Here is a 16,121-nt window from a genome sequence, read left to right on the forward strand (position 1 = left end):
CCTCCTGAGTAGCTGGGACTACAGTGCAGCCCACTACACCAGGCTAATTTTTGTATTTTTAGTAGAGACAGGGCTTCACCATGTTGTCCAGGCTGGTCTCGAATTCCTAACCTCAGGTGATGCGTCCTCCTCGGCCTTCCAAACTGCTGGGATTACAGGCGTGAGCCGCCGTGCCCGGCCTGGAACGAGGTTCTTGAGGGAAGTGGTCAGGTAACTCCCCGGAGCCTGCCCTGGAGGAGGCACCGCTCTGGGGGGAGGATGAGTTCTGTGTGGGAGACTGTCAGCCGGAGAGGCTATGTGGAGAGTTTTCAGCCACCACTCCCTGGGGGCAGATGGGGGCAATCCCAGTGGCCTCCATAAAGGCTGTCCTGGTTGGGCAGTTCTGTCCCAGCCTGAGGCCTGTAGGAAAAGGCAGGAGAGTGCCAAGCGCTGTGTCAGACACCATGCCTAGGCCCCCCATGGCCCACTCAGGGGCTGGGGAGTAGCAGTACATGCCAGGATGGGGCCAGGGAAGGCTCCAGGCTCAGAGCCCTGAGAAGCTGCTCCCTCTGAGGGGCTCTGGGTACAGGGCTGTGACGGGTCCCCAGTGGAAGACCAGGCAGGCAGGGACAGCTGCAGCCCAGGCGGGCGGCAACCAGCTGCTGCCTGGGAGATTGGCCAGGGTGGGGCGGGCATGGCCCCCACAAGCCCCCAGCCTGAGCAGGCAGAGCGTGGGAGCAGGCCGTGGCCTAAGGCTGGCTTTCAGATTTTCATGCTGTGTTAACGGTCAGCTTGGTTAATGCTGAGCAGATGGGGGAGGGGGCTGCCTGCTCCCCCGGGGACAGCTGCAGGGCACACACGCACACACACATGTGCAGAGGGCACAGGAGTCCCACTGTAGATGGTGCAATGCGGACTCAGCCCATTAACACTCATTCACACTGTCACAGACACAAGATGGTGCTGGTGGGACCGGCGGACCAAGACAGGCACACCCTGGCTCCCGGGGCAGGGGAGGTGGCAGAGCCCACGGCCCGGTCCAGCGCCCTCAGTCCGTGTCCTGCAGGCAGAACTCTCTCCTGGGGGGATCCCTCCATCCCACTCCCCTCCATGTTGCTCAGGGAAGACCTAGGCACACAGAGCTTTATTTCAAAAAAATAATTTATAGAACGCCATTTGCTCCTGTTTTTGGCGGGCTTCCAGCTTCTCTGGGCTCGGGGGCCGACGCTCCCATCAAGACGCTGGGGCAAGCAGCAGGGGGAGGTGTGGGGAAAGGGGGTTCAGAGGCCCTGAACCCCCTGCTGGTATTGGGAGGCAGGAGATTTAGCATAGCAGCTCTCCAGCCAGGCTCAGCCAAACCTGAGGTGGGGGCTGAGCGCCAAGGTCCAAGGGCCGAGCAGAACCCTGACGTTTGGCCCATCAGGACACAGGCACTGCAGCGCCAAGGGCAAGGGCACGGCCTTGAGATTTGAGTTGAGCTGTAAGTTGGGAACCCAAGGCCAGAGCAGGAAGCCTTTACGAACTCCAGGACCAAGAAGGGACCTACCCAAAGCAGAACCAGAGACCTGGGACAGCACTCTGGGCCAGGGACCCCGTGCTGCCAAGGTCAAGCACTGTGCCAGGCTGTGGCTGAGCCCCAAGGCCCAAGGCCACCAGTCTATGTGCCTGCACAGCCTTGAGCCTTACTCATGTCTGCACCCCAGACCCAAAGGGGAAGGAGCTGGATCCCAGTGGCAGGGGGTCGTGGCTGAAGACGGAGTCACTGGAGGAGCAGGTGCTGCTGGTGTCCCCACCAGCAGGGGAATAGGGTCCGAAGGTCAGGCGGAGGTCGAGGTACTGTGGGGAACAGAGCCGGTCAGCCTCTGCAGTGCCCAGGATGGGACGGGGCGCATGTCCACGCGGTCAGGCCAGACGAGGCCTGGAGGGGAGCAGGCAGAGGGAGGTGGTGGGTGGGAGGGGGCTGTACCTCCTCAGAGACGGCTAGTAAGACCTTGTCCAGCGCCTCCACCAGCTGCTTGAAGGTGGGCCTCTGGGAGGGTGCCGCATGCCAGCACTCACGCATCAGCCCGTACCTGGGAGAGGTGGGCCAGAAGGTCATAGGGAGCCTCAGGCCTTCAGGAGGAAGGGGAGGACCGGGGGTTCTCTGAGTGGGGAGTTTGATGAGGGATAGGCGGGGTCATCAGTGGAAGCCAGGCCAGGACGATCCACTAGGCTGAGGAGCAGGAAGAGGAAGAGGAGGAGGAGAAGGAGGAGAAAGAGGAGGAGGAGGAGAGGAGGAGGAGGAGGAAGAGGAGAGGAGAGGAGGAGGAGGAGGAGGAGGAGGAGAGGAAGAGGAGGAGGAGAGGAGGAGGAGAGGAGGAGGAGAGAAGGAGGAAGATGAGGAGAGGAAGAGGAGGAGGAAGAGGAGGAGGAGGAGAGAAGGAGGAAGATGAGGAGAGGAGGAGGAGGAGGAGAGGAGAGGGAGGAGGAGGAGGAGGAGGAGGAGAGGAGGAGGAGAAAAGGAGGAGGAGAGGAGGAGGAGGAGGAGGAGGAGGAGGAGGAGGAGGAGGGAGGAGGAGGAGGAGGAGGAGGAGATGAGGAGAGAGGAGGAGGAGAGGAGGAGGAGGAGGAGGAGAGAAGAGGAGGAGGGAGGAGGAGGAGGAGGAGGAGGAGGAGGAGGAGGGAGGAGGAGGAGGAGGAGGAGGAGGAGGAGGAGGAGGAGGAGGAGGAGGGAGGAGGAGGAGGAGGAGGAGGAGGAGGAGGAGAGAGAGGAGGAGGAGGAGGAGGAGAGAGGAGGAGGAGGAGGAGGAGAGGAGGAGGAGAGGAGGAGGAGAGGAGGAGGAGGAAGAGGAGGAGGAAGAGGAGGAGGAAGAGGAGGAGGAGGAGGAGGAGGAGGAGAGGAGGAGAAGAGGAGGAGGAGGAGGAGGAGGAGGAGGAAGAGGAGGAGGAGGAGAGGAGGAGAGGAGGAGAGGAGAGGAGGAGGAGGAAGAGGGAGGAGGAGGAGGAGGAGGAGGAGGAGGAGGAGAGGAGGAGAGGGAGGAGGAGGAGGAGAGGAGGAGGAGGAGGAGGAGGAGAGAGGAGAGGAGAGGAGGAGGAGAGGAGGAGGAGGAGGAGGAGGAGGAGGAGGAGAGAGAGAGAGGAGAGAGAGGAGGAGAGGAGGAGGAGAGGAGGAGGAGGAGAGAGAGGAGGAGGAGGAGGAGGAGAGAGGAGGAGGAGGAGAGGAGAGGAGGGAGGAGGAGGAGGAGGAGAGAGGAGGAGGAGGAGGAGAGAGAGGAGGAGGAGGAGGAGGAGGAGGAGGAGGAGGAGAGGAGGAGAGGAGAGGAGGAGGAGGAGAGGAGGAGGAGGAGGAGGAGGAGGAGGAGGAGGAGGAGGAGGAGGAGGGAGGAGGAGAAGAGGAGGAGGAGGAGGGGAGGAGGAGGGGAGGAGGAGGAAGAGGAGGAGAGAGGAGGAGGAGGAGAGGAGAGGAGGAGGAAGAGGAGGAGGAGAGGAGGAGGAGGAGGAGAGGAGGAGGAGAGGAGGAAGAGGAGAGGAGGAGGAGGAAGAGGAGAAGAGGAGGAGGGGAGGAGGAGGGGAGGAGGAGGAAGATGAGGAGAGAAGGAGGAGGAGAGGAGGAGGAGGAAGAGGAGGAGGAGAGGAGGAGGAGAAGGAGGAGGAGGAGGAGGGAGGAGGAGGAGGAGGAGGAGGAGGAGAGGAGGAGGAGGAGGAGGAGGAGGAGAGGAGGAGGAGGAGAAGAGGAGAGGAGGAGGAGGAGGAGGAGGAGGAGAGGAGGAGGAGATGAGGAGAGGAGGAGGAGAGGAGGAGAGGAAGAGGAGGAGGAAGAGGAGGAGGAGAGGAGGAGGAAGATGAGGAGAGGAGGAGGAGAGGAGGAGAGGAAGAGGAGGAGGAGGAGAGGAGGAGGAGGAGACGAGGAGGAGAGGAAGAGGGAGAGGAAGAGGGAGAGGAAGAGGAGGAGGAAGAGAAGGAGGAGAGGAGGAGGAAGATGAGAGGAGGAGGAGAGGAGGAGGAAGATGAGAGGAGGAGGAGAGGAGGAGGAGGAAGAGGAGAGGAGGAGAGGAAGATGAGGAGGAGGAGGAGGAGGAGAGGAGGAGGAGGAAGAGGAGGAGGAGTTGTTGTTAGTGTTGTCCTTCTGGCCGGCACAAACCCTGAGGCCAAGGTCAGGGCAGAGGAGGAGGACTGGAAAGTGGGGGTCGAGGGCAGGATGAGGCCTCACAGCTCTGGGGGGCAGTGTGGGGGTCGGTCCATCCGATGTCCCTCCCGCAGCAGTGAGAACAGCTCCTCCACCGGGATGCCAGGATACGGGGAGCCCCCGAGGGTGAAGATCTCCCACAGCAGGACCCCAAAAGACCACCTGGAGGCAGGGCCAGGGCTCAGTGTGGCCCAGCGCCCTCCCTAAGACCAGGGCTAGGACGGGGGACCCCACAGGCATGACCCACCCCAGCTGGTGGGGAGTGGGCTCCTCCTGGAGCGTGGTCCCACTCGGATCCCAGAACAAATCTGAGGGAGCCCTGGAGCGCAGGCCTCCTGGGGCCATGTGACTTTGGGCAGTGCCTTGCCCTTTTTGTGGGGTAGGACAGTGACCGCTGGCAGGACTCACACGTCACTCTGGTGTGTGTACACTCGGTCAAACAAGGCCTCGGGCGCCATCCACTTGACAGGCAGGCGGCCCTGGAGGGGAGGGAGGGCCTCAGTGCAGAGTCCCACGAGTTCCCATGCCTGCCACCCCAGGCCCAGCCCCCCTCCACTCCCATCCAGTTCTGCCCCGTCTCCCTCACGTTGCTGGTTTTCTTATAGTAGTCAATGTGGTGGATGCCACGGGCCAGCCCAAAGTCAGCTATCTTCATCACATTGTCCTCCGTCACCAGCACATTGCGGGCAGCCAGGTCCCGGTGGATACACTGCAGGGAGTGGGGGCTTGGGTGCATCAGGACACCTGACCTTGAGCTGAGCACACACCACCCCCCAGCAGGCCCAGGGGCAGGGGCCCTCCACCCACTTTACAGAGGAGGTGGTCAAGGTTTAGAAATGGGGAACGCCCTCTCCTGTGTCCCCTCTCCCCTCTCCCCTCTCCCCTCTCCCTTCTAGGGAAGTGTGAGGAACAAGTGGGGAAGGCAGGAAAGCATGAATGCCTGGGGACACTGGGGTGGGGTCATGAAAAAGAGCAGAAAGGAAGAAGTTGGGGACATTTAATGCCACAGGCCTGAGAGAGTGGAGCTGGAGAGGTCCAGAGGGGCCCAGAGCCCTACCGCCTGTACCTTCCGGGACTCCAGATACTGCATGCCTCGGGCCACCTGGTAGGCGCAGGAGACCAGGACTGGGAAGGAGAGTGGCCCCTCACTGCTCTGAGGACCGTCCGGGCTGAGGTCAGGGCCCGGGGGGCGCCGGGCCCGCAGGAACTCCCGAAGGTTTCCCTTGGCAGCGCACTCCACGATTACATACAGGGGCCCTACAGAGGGAGTGGAGGGAGCTCGGAGAGACTGCCACAGCTTTGGCTCTGTACCCTAACGGCCCATGCAGCCGGCCCCGCCTTGGCCCCACCTTCCTGGGTGCAGACACCCAGCAGGTTGATGATGTTCTTGTGTCGGCCAATCAGCTTCATCACCTCCATCTCCGAGACCAGGTCAGCCAGGTCCTTGTCAGAGGCGTTGTCTGTAAGGGCAGCAGATGGGGTGAAGAGGCTGCTCTCCAACTACATGAGGGAACAGGCAGAGGCAGGGGGAGGGCGAGGCAGAGGCAGGGGCAGGGCGAGGCAGAGGCAGGGGCAGGGCGAGGCAGAGGCAGGGGCAGGGCGAGGAGCACTGGACCAGGGCTACGTAGGTCTAGGGCTGAATCCTTGCTAGTCTGTGTGGCCTTGAAAAAGTCTCCTAGTGTCTCTGAACCTCAGGGTCGTCTTATGGGAAACAGAGCAGTGGGTCACACCCTACCTGTCACAGCAGTTGCAAGGATGCAACTATATCAAGGATCTGAGAGGCAGGCCTTCCAGTGGGCAGGTCCAGGAAACAGGAGAGAGGGGAAGAGCTCGGAGCAGGAAGGAAGCTGCCTCTGGAGGGGTTAGCGGTAGTCCCTACATGGGGTCAGAGCTTCTGGGAGCGGAAAGCAGGCTGGCACCCTGGGGTCTGTTTGACCAGGGCCTGGCGTCCAACTGGCCTGGGAATTCAGGGAGCCGGCGGCAGGCAGGGCGCAGCCAGGGAGCTTGGGAAGAAGGCTGCTCTGGCTTCTCTGGCTGGGCCCCTGGGGCTGACCTGTGGCCCTGGGCCAGTGATGTAACACTCCCCACCCACACACGGCAATGTCACAATGCACATTTCTCAATCCCTGCCTCCCAGGGAGCACCAGGTGGCCCCAGCTGTGTAGAGAGGAGGGGAGGAGCAGAAGAGCAGTTGAGGCCATTCTTGCAGGGGGCGCTGGGGAACTGCAACGAGAGGACCTGATGGGCGGGGTACGGGAGTGCCTGGCAAGAGCACCCTCGGGGCTGGGACTGGGTGCAAGCAGAAGGGCTGTCCTCCTAGAGCAGTGGACGCGGGATGGACCTAGGGAGGGTCCCAGGGAGGCTGAGGGTGTGTCTGGGGGGAACCACAGGGAAGGCGGGGGAGGGCCTGTGAGGCTGAGAAGAGGTGAAGTCAAGGCTGACACAGACTGACGCTGACAGAGGATATCAAGCCTGTCACACCAAATCCTTCTCATCATCGTCACCCCAATGGTGACGATTTGTTGAGGGCTGACTATGAGCCAGGCACTTTCCACAGTCCCTGGGCTGGGAGTAGGGACTGTTATTTACCCCATATGACACGAGGGAAAACTGAGGCTCAGAAGTCACTTGCCAGGGTCAGGAGCAGAGCTGAACTGCAGGTTTAAAGGTGGGATCCCACAGCCTCTCCCAGCTCCAGGGCTCACCCGGTAGCACTGTGATCCCCTTCTATTAGTCCCAATGCCATAGCACCTCCTCCAGGCTGCCACATTCACCTTTTACTTTTATTTCTTTTTTTTTTTTCAGATAGGGTTTCACTCTGTTGCCCAAGTTGGAATACAGTGGCGTGATCATGGCTCACTGCAACCTCCAACTCCTGGGTTCAAGGGATCCTCCTGCCTCAGCCTTCCTAGTAACTGGGACTAAAGGCACACACCACCACACCCAACTAATTTTCTTATTTTTTTTTGTAGAGATGAAGTCTCGCCATGTTGCCCAGGTTGGCCTCGAACTCCTGGATTCAAGTGATCCTCCCACCTCGGTCTCCCAAAGTGCTGGCATTACAGGTGTGAGCCACCACGCTGGGTCACACTCACCTTTGAGCATCTTGACAGCCACAGTACTGGCTTGGTCAGGCCGGGCAGGGTCCATGCCAAAGGCCTCTGCACGTACTACCTGTCCAAAGCAGCCCTCGCCCAGGGGCTTCCCAAGCACCAGCCTGGAGATGGAGAAAGTCCATGCCTCAGACCTCCGAGTCACTCCTGCTGAGGGCAGGCTGCAACCTGGCGCCTGTGTCCCTGCCCCCACACAGCTCAGCGCACCTGTCCCGGGGGAACTCCCACAGTGGGTCGAGAGGTAGGTCTAGACTCACGAGGCCGGCGAGCAAGGCGGGGCCGCTGGAGGAGAGACGCACGCCTCGCACCAGGGATGAGCTTGACTTGCCGGAAGAGCCTGACTCCAGGGAGAACTGCAAAGTGGGAGACTTGGTTCTGCCTGCTGGAGTCAGGCTGCCACATGCGAGGTGGGGGATGCGCCCAGTACCTGTCGGGCCAGAGGGAAGCGGGAGAGCTTCTGCACGGTGGCGGGTGGGCGGGGGTGCCGGCCGTGGAGCGCCTGCCCTCGATACAGCCCGGCCAGCAGCAGGAGCACAGCCAAGGCCAGGGAGCCCGACGCGTACAGGATGACGTCCGTATACCTGGCCTCGGGCGTTGCTGCGGTCCATGTGAGGTCCTCCTCTGCCCTCGCACATGAACATACACAGACAGACCAACTGGTCAGTGGTAAGACTGGCCTCCCCATGTGCCCTAACTCAGTCCCTCCCAGCTCCCAGCATATGTGGGGACACACACGGAGGAAGCTGTAGTTATGCCCAGTCCCATAGCTCAGCAGAGGGTCACATGGACAGCCACACGTGGACAGGCACAGAGGGGCTGCCATACAGCTCAAACTCACAAATCCACACACTGCCCCCGAGGGCAGACCCCACAAGCCAACAGAGACTGACCACCCAACAGACCACAGCCCCCACTGCTGGCCCAGAGGGGCATCTCGCAGCATATTCTGGCCCTGCAGGTGCTTACCTGGCAGCACCGTGAGCCAGGCAGACTGGTAGGAGAGGCCGATGGAATTGCCTGCAAGGCAGGTGTACTCGCCTGCGTCCTCGGCTGACACGTTCCGCAGGTACAGGACCTCCACCTCTGAGCTATTGATGTCTGCAGTCTGGGGAGGGGGACATACTCTGGGGTCACAGCAGGGCCTGGGGCCACACTGTGATCAACAGGGAAGCTGGGGAGCCCCCAATCCTGGGTGGGAGAAGAGTGGGGCCCAGGCTGGAGCACGGTGCACCTTCAGGACTTGCACATAGGGGAAGCCGTCGGCCCCGAAGCTGCTGCCGTTGATGACGATGTGCTTCAGCCACTGGATGTGGGGCTGGGCATCGCTGTACACCTTGCACAGCAGCTCCACGTCACTGCCCACCACGGCTGTGGTGTTGGCCGGGAGCCCAGCCTGCAGGATGGGCCGGTGCGGGGACCGCTCTGGGGACCAGGCAAGGTAGTCAACCCTCCTCACTGGCACCCATAGAAGCACCTGTTTGCCTCCCTCCAGCCTTCCTCAGGTTCAAGGGAAGGACTTTTCTGCAGCTTCTTGTCCGTCTCCTGCTTACCCTGTTTCAACCTTCCCTGGCTCCTCACTGCTTCGGGTCAAGGACGTTTCAGCCTAGCACTCAAAACCCTCCACCACCTGGCTCCCCATATAAAAGCCACATCTCCGAATACGCTGGCCTGCAAGTGCACGGCATTCGTTATACTCAGGCCTGCAGCTCAGGCTGCGCCCTTTGCCTGGCTGTCCTTCTTGTTTTTCCTCTTGGCAGAGCCCTGCTCCTCCAGCCCCACACTAACCCCTGTGCTTTCCCCTGACCGCCTGGTCACCGAGCTGCTTGACTCATCTGAGTCCATCCTGCCCGCCAGACTAGACCCCACCGGAGGGCACGACTGAGCCCAGGATGGGTCAGGCCTCCCCCGTTTCCGGCCCCGCACTCACCCAGCACATCCAGCAGGTAGTTATAGCGGATGCTGCCCACAGCGTTCTCCACCAGGCAAGTGTATGTGCCGCGGTCCGAGGGCACCACGCTCTCCATCACGAGACTCCAGTGCTGGTGGCGCAGCTGCAGGCAGAGGGAGTGTCCAGGACCACCAGACCATGTCCACCAAGGGGGCCAGAGGACCAGGGGGCTAGATCCTCATCCTGCCCACAGGACTCTTCTCAAGCTCTCTAGGCCCCGAGAACATCAGGGCCAGGCCAAGGACTATGGGACAAAGGAGAAGGCTCCCCAGAGTGCTTAAGCCTTGGGTTTGAGCCTTTTGAATTTTAGCTCTCCCTCTCCCTGGCTGTGCCACTCTGAGCCAGCCCTTGCCTTCTCTGAGACTCAGTTGCCTTATGACAGCATGGAGCCGACTCTGCAGGGTCTCATCAAGATGATGAGATGCTAAGGCTTACTGAGACCAACCAGTCCGTGATTCTTCTCACTTTACAAATGGAGTTGCTAAGGCTGTGAGGTTAAGTCACTTGCCAGAGGCCGGGCGCGGTGGCTCAAGCCTGTAATCCCAGCACTTTGGGAGGCCGAGACAGGCGGATCACGAGGTCAGAAGATCGAGACCATCCTGGCTAACACGGTGAAACCCCGTCTCTACTAAAAAATATACAAAAAAATAGCCGGGCGCGGTGGCGGGCGCCTGTAGTTCCAGCTACTCGGGAGGCTGAGACAGGAGAATGGCGTAAACCCGGGAGGCGGAGCTTGCAGTGAGCTGAGATCCGGCCACTGCACTCCAGCCGGGCCCCAGAGCGAGACTCCGTCTCAAAAAAAAAAAAAAAAAAAAAAAAAAAAAAAAAGTCACTTGCCAGAGAGTAGCAGAAGAGGAACCAGAGCTGCCCAGGTCCACAGTCCAGGGCTCCTTCTGGGACCCCGCAATTGCTTTCCTCATTCAATGGATGTATAGGTGTGCTTGTAGGCATGAGGGGACTGAGGAAGGAATGAGAATGAGGCAGCAGACGGTCTTGGAACCCAGAGACTCACCCGAATGCCTCCAATGCGGTTCTCCCCATGAAAGGCCTGTCCATCCTTAAGCCAGCGGATGGTGGGCGTGGGGTTGCCTGCAGCCGGACAGCGGAACTTGACGGTGTTCCCAGCCGGTACTGCATGCAGTTTCTTCTCCATGCGCTGGGGGTGTGTCCAGTAGGGTGCTGGAGGGGAGAGGAAGGCCCTTAGAATGACCGTGTGTTCCCACACAGACCTCTTCTTCTCAGTGATTAAATGAGCAGCGGGGACACAAGTCCTTGAAGACTTATACTCACCTTGCTGGGGGTGAATGTGCCCATTCGAGGAGTCCCTATGGGACTGGGGGTCCTCATCATCGTTGCTGGAGGTCAAGGAGTCTACATCAAGGACAGAGGGAGGCATCTGAGGTCCGGGAGGGGCAGGTCTCTCTCCCCAGGCATCCCTTAACTGCTAGAGTCTCTTACCATCTATAGTCAAGGTGAGATTTTGCAGGACGATCATGGAGGCTCGGGCCAGGCAGAGGTAGCGGCCAGCATCCTCAGGTAGGAAGCTGGCAATCTCTAGGCGGCCCCTCCAGCCCCGTACACGGCCAGCAGGTGCCAGGCGACTGCCCTCCTTGTACCAGTGGCCACCACGCTCAGCCCGCCCACAGCACAGCCGCACAGGCTGCCCAAGGGCTACTGTCAGCTCCTGCTCTTGCTGCTCCATGCTGGGAGCCAGGCAGGGCTCTGTGGGCAGAGGGCAGAGGTCAGCAGACCCCGCAGCCCCATCTGAGGCAGCCTCCTGCGTACAGAGAACACGCCACACATGCAGGGCACAAGCACCTCGCGACGCATGCTGGAGGAGCCACCGCTCCTTGACACCCGCACAGCCACATGCTGCGGATGCCACACCCAGGGCAAATGCCACACTCTTGGGGCATGTCACGCACACAGCATTTAGTGCACATGACACTGGCCAAGACACACACACACACACACACGGACACACACACACACGGCACATGCTATCGGTGCCATATACAGGGTCATGCTGCACTGGGGCATATCACCCTCATAATGCATACACCACACATGCTGCCTGGACCTCCTAGGTCACGCATCCAGTGCACAGAACACACACACACACGCGCGCGCACACACCCAGGCAAGGAGCTCACCACCAGCTCTGCGGCCCAGCTTAGGGCCCTGCACCCTGCGAGGCCAGTCCTCTCTCGCAGACACAGAGATACATGGATGCTTGCTGGAAGCCAGGCACTGACTGAGTCTCAGTGGTTGAGCCCTGCCCTGCTGCCACTTTCTCAGGGCCTGGGCAAGGATCCTTTCCAGCTTTGCTCAGCCCAGCAGCCCCCTCCTGGTGCCCACTCTTCCCACCCCTGCCACCCTCTCCCCCCTCAGAAGCCATACCCAGCTCCACTTCCTCCGAGGCCTCCAGGGACAAGACTGGAGGCCCAGGCACACTCAGCAGGACCCCCAAGAGGGCCGACAGCAGCCACATCTCCTTCCCGCAGCTCTCAGGGGCCCAGGCTGGACTTCCCACCAACTGCCTTCCTAGAATAGGGGGGGAAAAGAGCTCCTGCTCCACATGCACCTTTGCGGGGGCTTTCCCTTATTTTGCAGATGAGGAAACGGAGACAGGAAGTGGCCAGTAGATGTGTCCAAGTCCCTGGCCAGGCTGTGGCAGTGCAGACTGGAACCAGCTCTGCTGTAGCCAGAGCCTGACGCCTTCCTACAGTAGGTTGTGCAAGGGGTCTGGGCTGGGCTTCCTGCTCTCCTTGAGTCCTGCTGGGACCCTGGCACACGTTCACAGAAAGCAGTTTTGGGATTCTTTTCTTGGAGGGAAGCAGAGAACGGAGACTATCTTCTGCATGCTCTTGGCACACGTAATTTATTTTTTGCTGAATAAATGAATTGATTGCCGAAGAGCCAAAAAACAAAGTGAAAAATGATACAAGGCCAAACTTCAGCATCTGGATGTTATCTGATCCAATCCCCACTCCTTATAGCATTACTGACATTTCCAGAGCTGGGCGCCCACCACTGACAAGGCAGCTCCTTCCGTGGCAAGCAGGACCGCATCCCTGAATACCTCTGCTTGTCATGCACCAACTCCATCCGAGGTACACACGGTTTTGTAAAGAATACAGACCCTAATTATCCATCCACCAGAGCCAAGTTCAAATCCCGACTCTCATCAACTTGTAATTCCTTGTCTCTGTCTCTCTCTGGGTTACTATCCTCATAGGACTGTTTTGAGGATAAAAGAGACAACGTGCATCGGCACTGGGCACACAGAGTGTTGGAATGTTCTTCTCCCTGTGCCCGGCCCTAGAACTGTTCACCTGTTGCCCTGGGTCTGCCCTCAGCCAGTCACCTCTGGTTCGGGTGCTGTTACTGTCAGGCTGTGATGTACACACACCCCAGCTGGCTATCCTCTTCCAAATGCTACCAAGGACACCTCTGTTCCCCAAAACAGAACACTCAGAACCGAGTCTCAGCTGGGACAAAGGAATACTGTGATCACTGCAGTCCTAGGGGCCTATGGGTGGCACTGGTGTCTCTGGATCTACCCTGTGTGGGAAGCCTATCACACCTCCTTACCCTTGGTCACTGCCACTCCACTTCCAGTCCATCTGGCTTCCCCTGCCCTGACTCAGGGCAGGTCATGGCCGTCTCTTGCATGGGCCTTTGGAAACATCCTCTCCCTGGGCTCTTCAACCTTCATCTTCCAGCAGAGTTTTAAAAAACTACAAGTCTGCCATGTCATGCCCCCAGCTTGCAAGCCCTTAATGGTTACCTGTGCCCAGCAGGATTCAGCTCAGCATCCTAGGGCTCCCTCTCTTCCGCTGCCTATCTCTTTGGTCACACCGTCTGTCCCTTCAGGAGCGCTGAAGCCATTGGCTTTCAAAACTGGTCACATATGCTCTCTTGCCCATCCCTCTGTGCCCCCCATTCCTCTTCTCTACTTGACTCAGATACTGCTGTCTCTGAGGCCACTTCAACTCTCAAATCCAGTTGGATCCTCCTTGGTAAAACCCCCTACCAAGCTCGGCTTGGCAGGGAGGGCAGCTCTTTGAGTACACAGCTTGGGCTGGGATTGGCTGGGGAGGTCCGGGGATTTTATTCCTACCCCAGGCTGCCCTGATATCAGAGTCCGTGGAAAAGTCACCCGTGGCTGCTGACCGCTGACCGACCACCCCACACGTGGGAACAGAGGGCCTGCCTTAGGCATCAGACAGTCCTGGGTTCCCCTCCAGCCTCCCGCACTCGCGGTGGAGGCCCCCGGGCGCTAAGTGACTGAAACTTTCGGGGCCTCAGCTCCCTCATCTCTGCCGCCGGCGCGAAGACAGCCGCAGGGACAAGCTTATCCTCCCCCACCCTTGCCGGGCCAGCCTGGGGGGAGGTGCGAATCAATGGGTCCCGAGGGTAGCTGCACAGGGCCAGCCTGCCCCCGCCTCGGTGGGCAATGAGTAACCAGCTCCGCGGCCAGGGTGCTCTTTGGACGGAGCGGGACAAAAGGCCCTGTGTGCACTGCGGGTTACTGATTTACCGCCCCCTCCACCCCCTGCCGCCCGGCGGACGCCCAGGTCCCCTGCGCCGGGAGGGGCAGTCCCTGCAGCCCCGCCGCCGCTCGCCCCCTGGCGGCTGGGAGCGCAGCCCGGGCCCGCAAGGGTTCCGGCTCACCTCGAGCCTGCGTGACTCCGCGCCCTGCACAGGGTCCTGGTCGCCTGCCTCCTACTCACCTGGCTCCTCTGCCGCCTCACTCCCAGCTCCAGCCGGCCGCGACCCCTGCACCCGGCGGGGTCCGCAGACAGCCCAAGCGCTCCTCAGCCGGGAGCAAGGAATGTACCCGCGACGGCGGCGTGGCCGCGGGCGGCCCACCTCCTGGCCCGCCCCTCCTGCTCGGGCCCGCCCGCCTCCTGCCACGCCCCCTCGGGCCCACCCCTCCTGGCCCAGCTCGAGCCGGAGAGAGGTGTGGCCGGCGGGGGAGGTGGCCAAGAGCCCCGCCCACCTGGAGACCCGCCGCCGACCCAGTCAGCCCACTCCAGGGACCCCGCCCCAGCCTATACACACACCCCTACGCACACCCCCTATACACACCCCATTCAGGCTCCTCCTCTTTCGCCCCACCCAGGCTCCAGGCCAGGCTTCTAAGTTCTAGTCCACTACCCAGCTCTACTGCTTGCTTTTCACCCCTCAGGGAATGCCTGGCTCCCCTGTCTTCTGCGCAGTACCGTGCAGTGGATAGGAGAACCCCTTCCTTCGGCTCCCTCATTTGTTCTCTGCGCAACCTGGGGAGTGATACTTACAACACAAATCTGACTGTGTCAGCCACTCCCTTAAATTTTCCTATAGCTTCCCATAGCTCTTTATACATAGATTATTGCCATGACCCACGCCTCCTGGCTCCCTGCTACTCCTGGGCAGTTTCAGGTACCATTCCCTCTTCCTGGAATGCCCTTTGGTCTGGTTAATTTTATATTATTCTCAGCTCACTTCCTCCAGGAAGCCCTCCGGACTTGCAAGCTCCTCTTAGATGACTTCTCTGTTGTGAGGATGGAGAAAGAAACAGAGTGAAGTGGTTCAGAGCACAGACTACAGGGCTGGACGTCATAGGCCCAGCTCTCAGCACCATCACACAAGGCCTCGGTCTTCACTGTCTTTTCAGTGAAACAGGCAAATGATAGTCTCACCCTCAAGAGGTTGTTGCAAAAAGTAGACATGTGGCTGGGCGCGGTGGCTCAAGCCTGTAATCCCAGCACTTTGGGAGGCCAAGACGGGCGGATCACGAGGTCAGGAGATCAAGACCATCCTGGCTAACCCGGTGAAACCCCGTCTCTACTAAAAAATACAAAAAACTAGCCGGGCGAGGTGGCGGGCGCCTGTGGTCCCAGCTACTCGGGAGGCTGAGGCAGGAGAATGGCGTGAACCCGGGAGGCAGAGCTTGCAGTGAGCCGAGATCGGCCACTGCACTCCAGCCTGGGCGACAGAGCGAGACTCCATCTCAAAAAAACAAAAAGTAGACATGTTAGCAGTATATGTAAGCCTGGCATGCAGCGCTTGCTTTGTAATACTAGCTGTAATTTAATTATTTAGGACCTGTTATTTCTTCAGCACACTTACCAGAACTGTAACTGAACAGTTAATTATGTAAATAGCTGTGGAATGGCCGGGCACAATGACAGGTGCCTGTAGTTCTAGCTACTAGGAGAGTGAGGCAGGAGGATCGCTTGAATTCAGGAGTTTGAGGCCAGCCCTGGCAACACAGTTGCTCTGTCTCTATTTTTCAATAGAGGAACTGTGCCCGCAGACCTCACCATTAGAGTTCAAGTGTCTGGCATACAGTAGGTGCTCCCTGATAGCTCCGTGCTCACCTGGCTCATGTTTGCCTCACCTTTAAGCCCTTCTCTCCTAAGCATCTAGACTGTGGCCAAACTAGGAGGCCAGGCAGCCTCTGATCTCTGCCCATCCCTCATCTGAATCTCAAGCCCTCTGCTTCTCGTAAGGCACCTTGAGAGGAAAGGAAATGGGCTGGGTGCACCTGTGGTCCCAGCCACTCGGGAGGCTGAGGCCAGAAGATTGCCTGAGCCCAGGAAGTTGAGGCAGCAGTGAGCCATGATCACTCCACTGCACTGCAGCCTGGGCGACAGGCTACTGAGCGAGACTCTGTCTGAGGCTCAGGTCCTGGTTGTCCCCTCTAGCTAGTGTAGACCCTGCCTTAAGAAGAAGCTTCCTTTCTCATTGTTATGCAGACAAGTCTAGTTCTTTCCACTCTCACTCCCAAAGGGATAGTGGCATATCTTTGCATAACTCTAAGGCCCATTAAAGCGACTTAAAATTGTTTTTTTCTTTTTCTTCTTAAGCGAAAGAATGGTCTCCTCCCAAAGATAAATCAGAAAATAGTTGGGGCCAGCCATGGTGG

At 59.6% G+C, this 16,121-nt stretch overlaps 1 protein-coding gene across 3 annotated transcripts; it reads right to left on the reverse strand.

Moving 5' to 3' along the window:
• Positions 1–1,111: 1,111 nt before the first annotated feature.
• On the reverse strand, positions 1,112–14,070 carry FGFR4 (fibroblast growth factor receptor 4). Of its 3 annotated transcripts, XM_050793177.1 has the most exons (18): positions 13,942–14,070; positions 11,606–11,749; positions 10,664–10,927; positions 10,496–10,576; positions 10,218–10,384; positions 9,185–9,308; positions 8,489–8,679; positions 8,224–8,362; positions 7,685–7,878; positions 7,465–7,610; positions 7,240–7,361; positions 5,494–5,604; positions 5,211–5,401; positions 4,731–4,853; positions 4,553–4,623; positions 4,169–4,306; positions 1,946–2,051; positions 1,112–1,815 (listed from the first exon to the last, which is right to left on the reverse strand). In XM_050793177.1, the coding sequence occupies exons 2-18, from the start codon at positions 11,694–11,696 to the stop codon at positions 1,666–1,668; spliced, it is 2,409 nt and encodes an 802-aa protein (XP_050649134.1). In that variant the 5' UTR covers positions 11,697–11,749; positions 13,942–14,070; the 3' UTR covers positions 1,112–1,665. The 3 variants fall into 3 exon arrangements, with proteins under 3 accessions (XP_050649134.1, XP_050649136.1, XP_050649135.1); XM_050793179.1 differs by lacking the exon at positions 13,942–14,070 and having other exon boundaries at positions 7,515–7,610; positions 7,839–7,878; positions 11,606–13,674; XM_050793178.1 differs by lacking the exons at positions 1,112–1,815; positions 1,946–2,051; positions 11,606–11,749; positions 13,942–14,070 and adding an exon at positions 1,823–1,897 and having other exon boundaries at positions 10,664–11,549.
• Between the last annotated feature and the right edge of the window lie 2,051 nt (positions 14,071–16,121).

The sequence above is a fragment of the Macaca thibetana genome, chromosome 6 (genome assembly GCF_024542745.1).
Source record: "Macaca thibetana thibetana isolate TM-01 chromosome 6, ASM2454274v1, whole genome shotgun sequence".
In the NCBI taxonomy this organism is placed as follows: Eukaryota; Metazoa; Chordata; class Mammalia; order Primates; family Cercopithecidae; genus Macaca; species Macaca thibetana.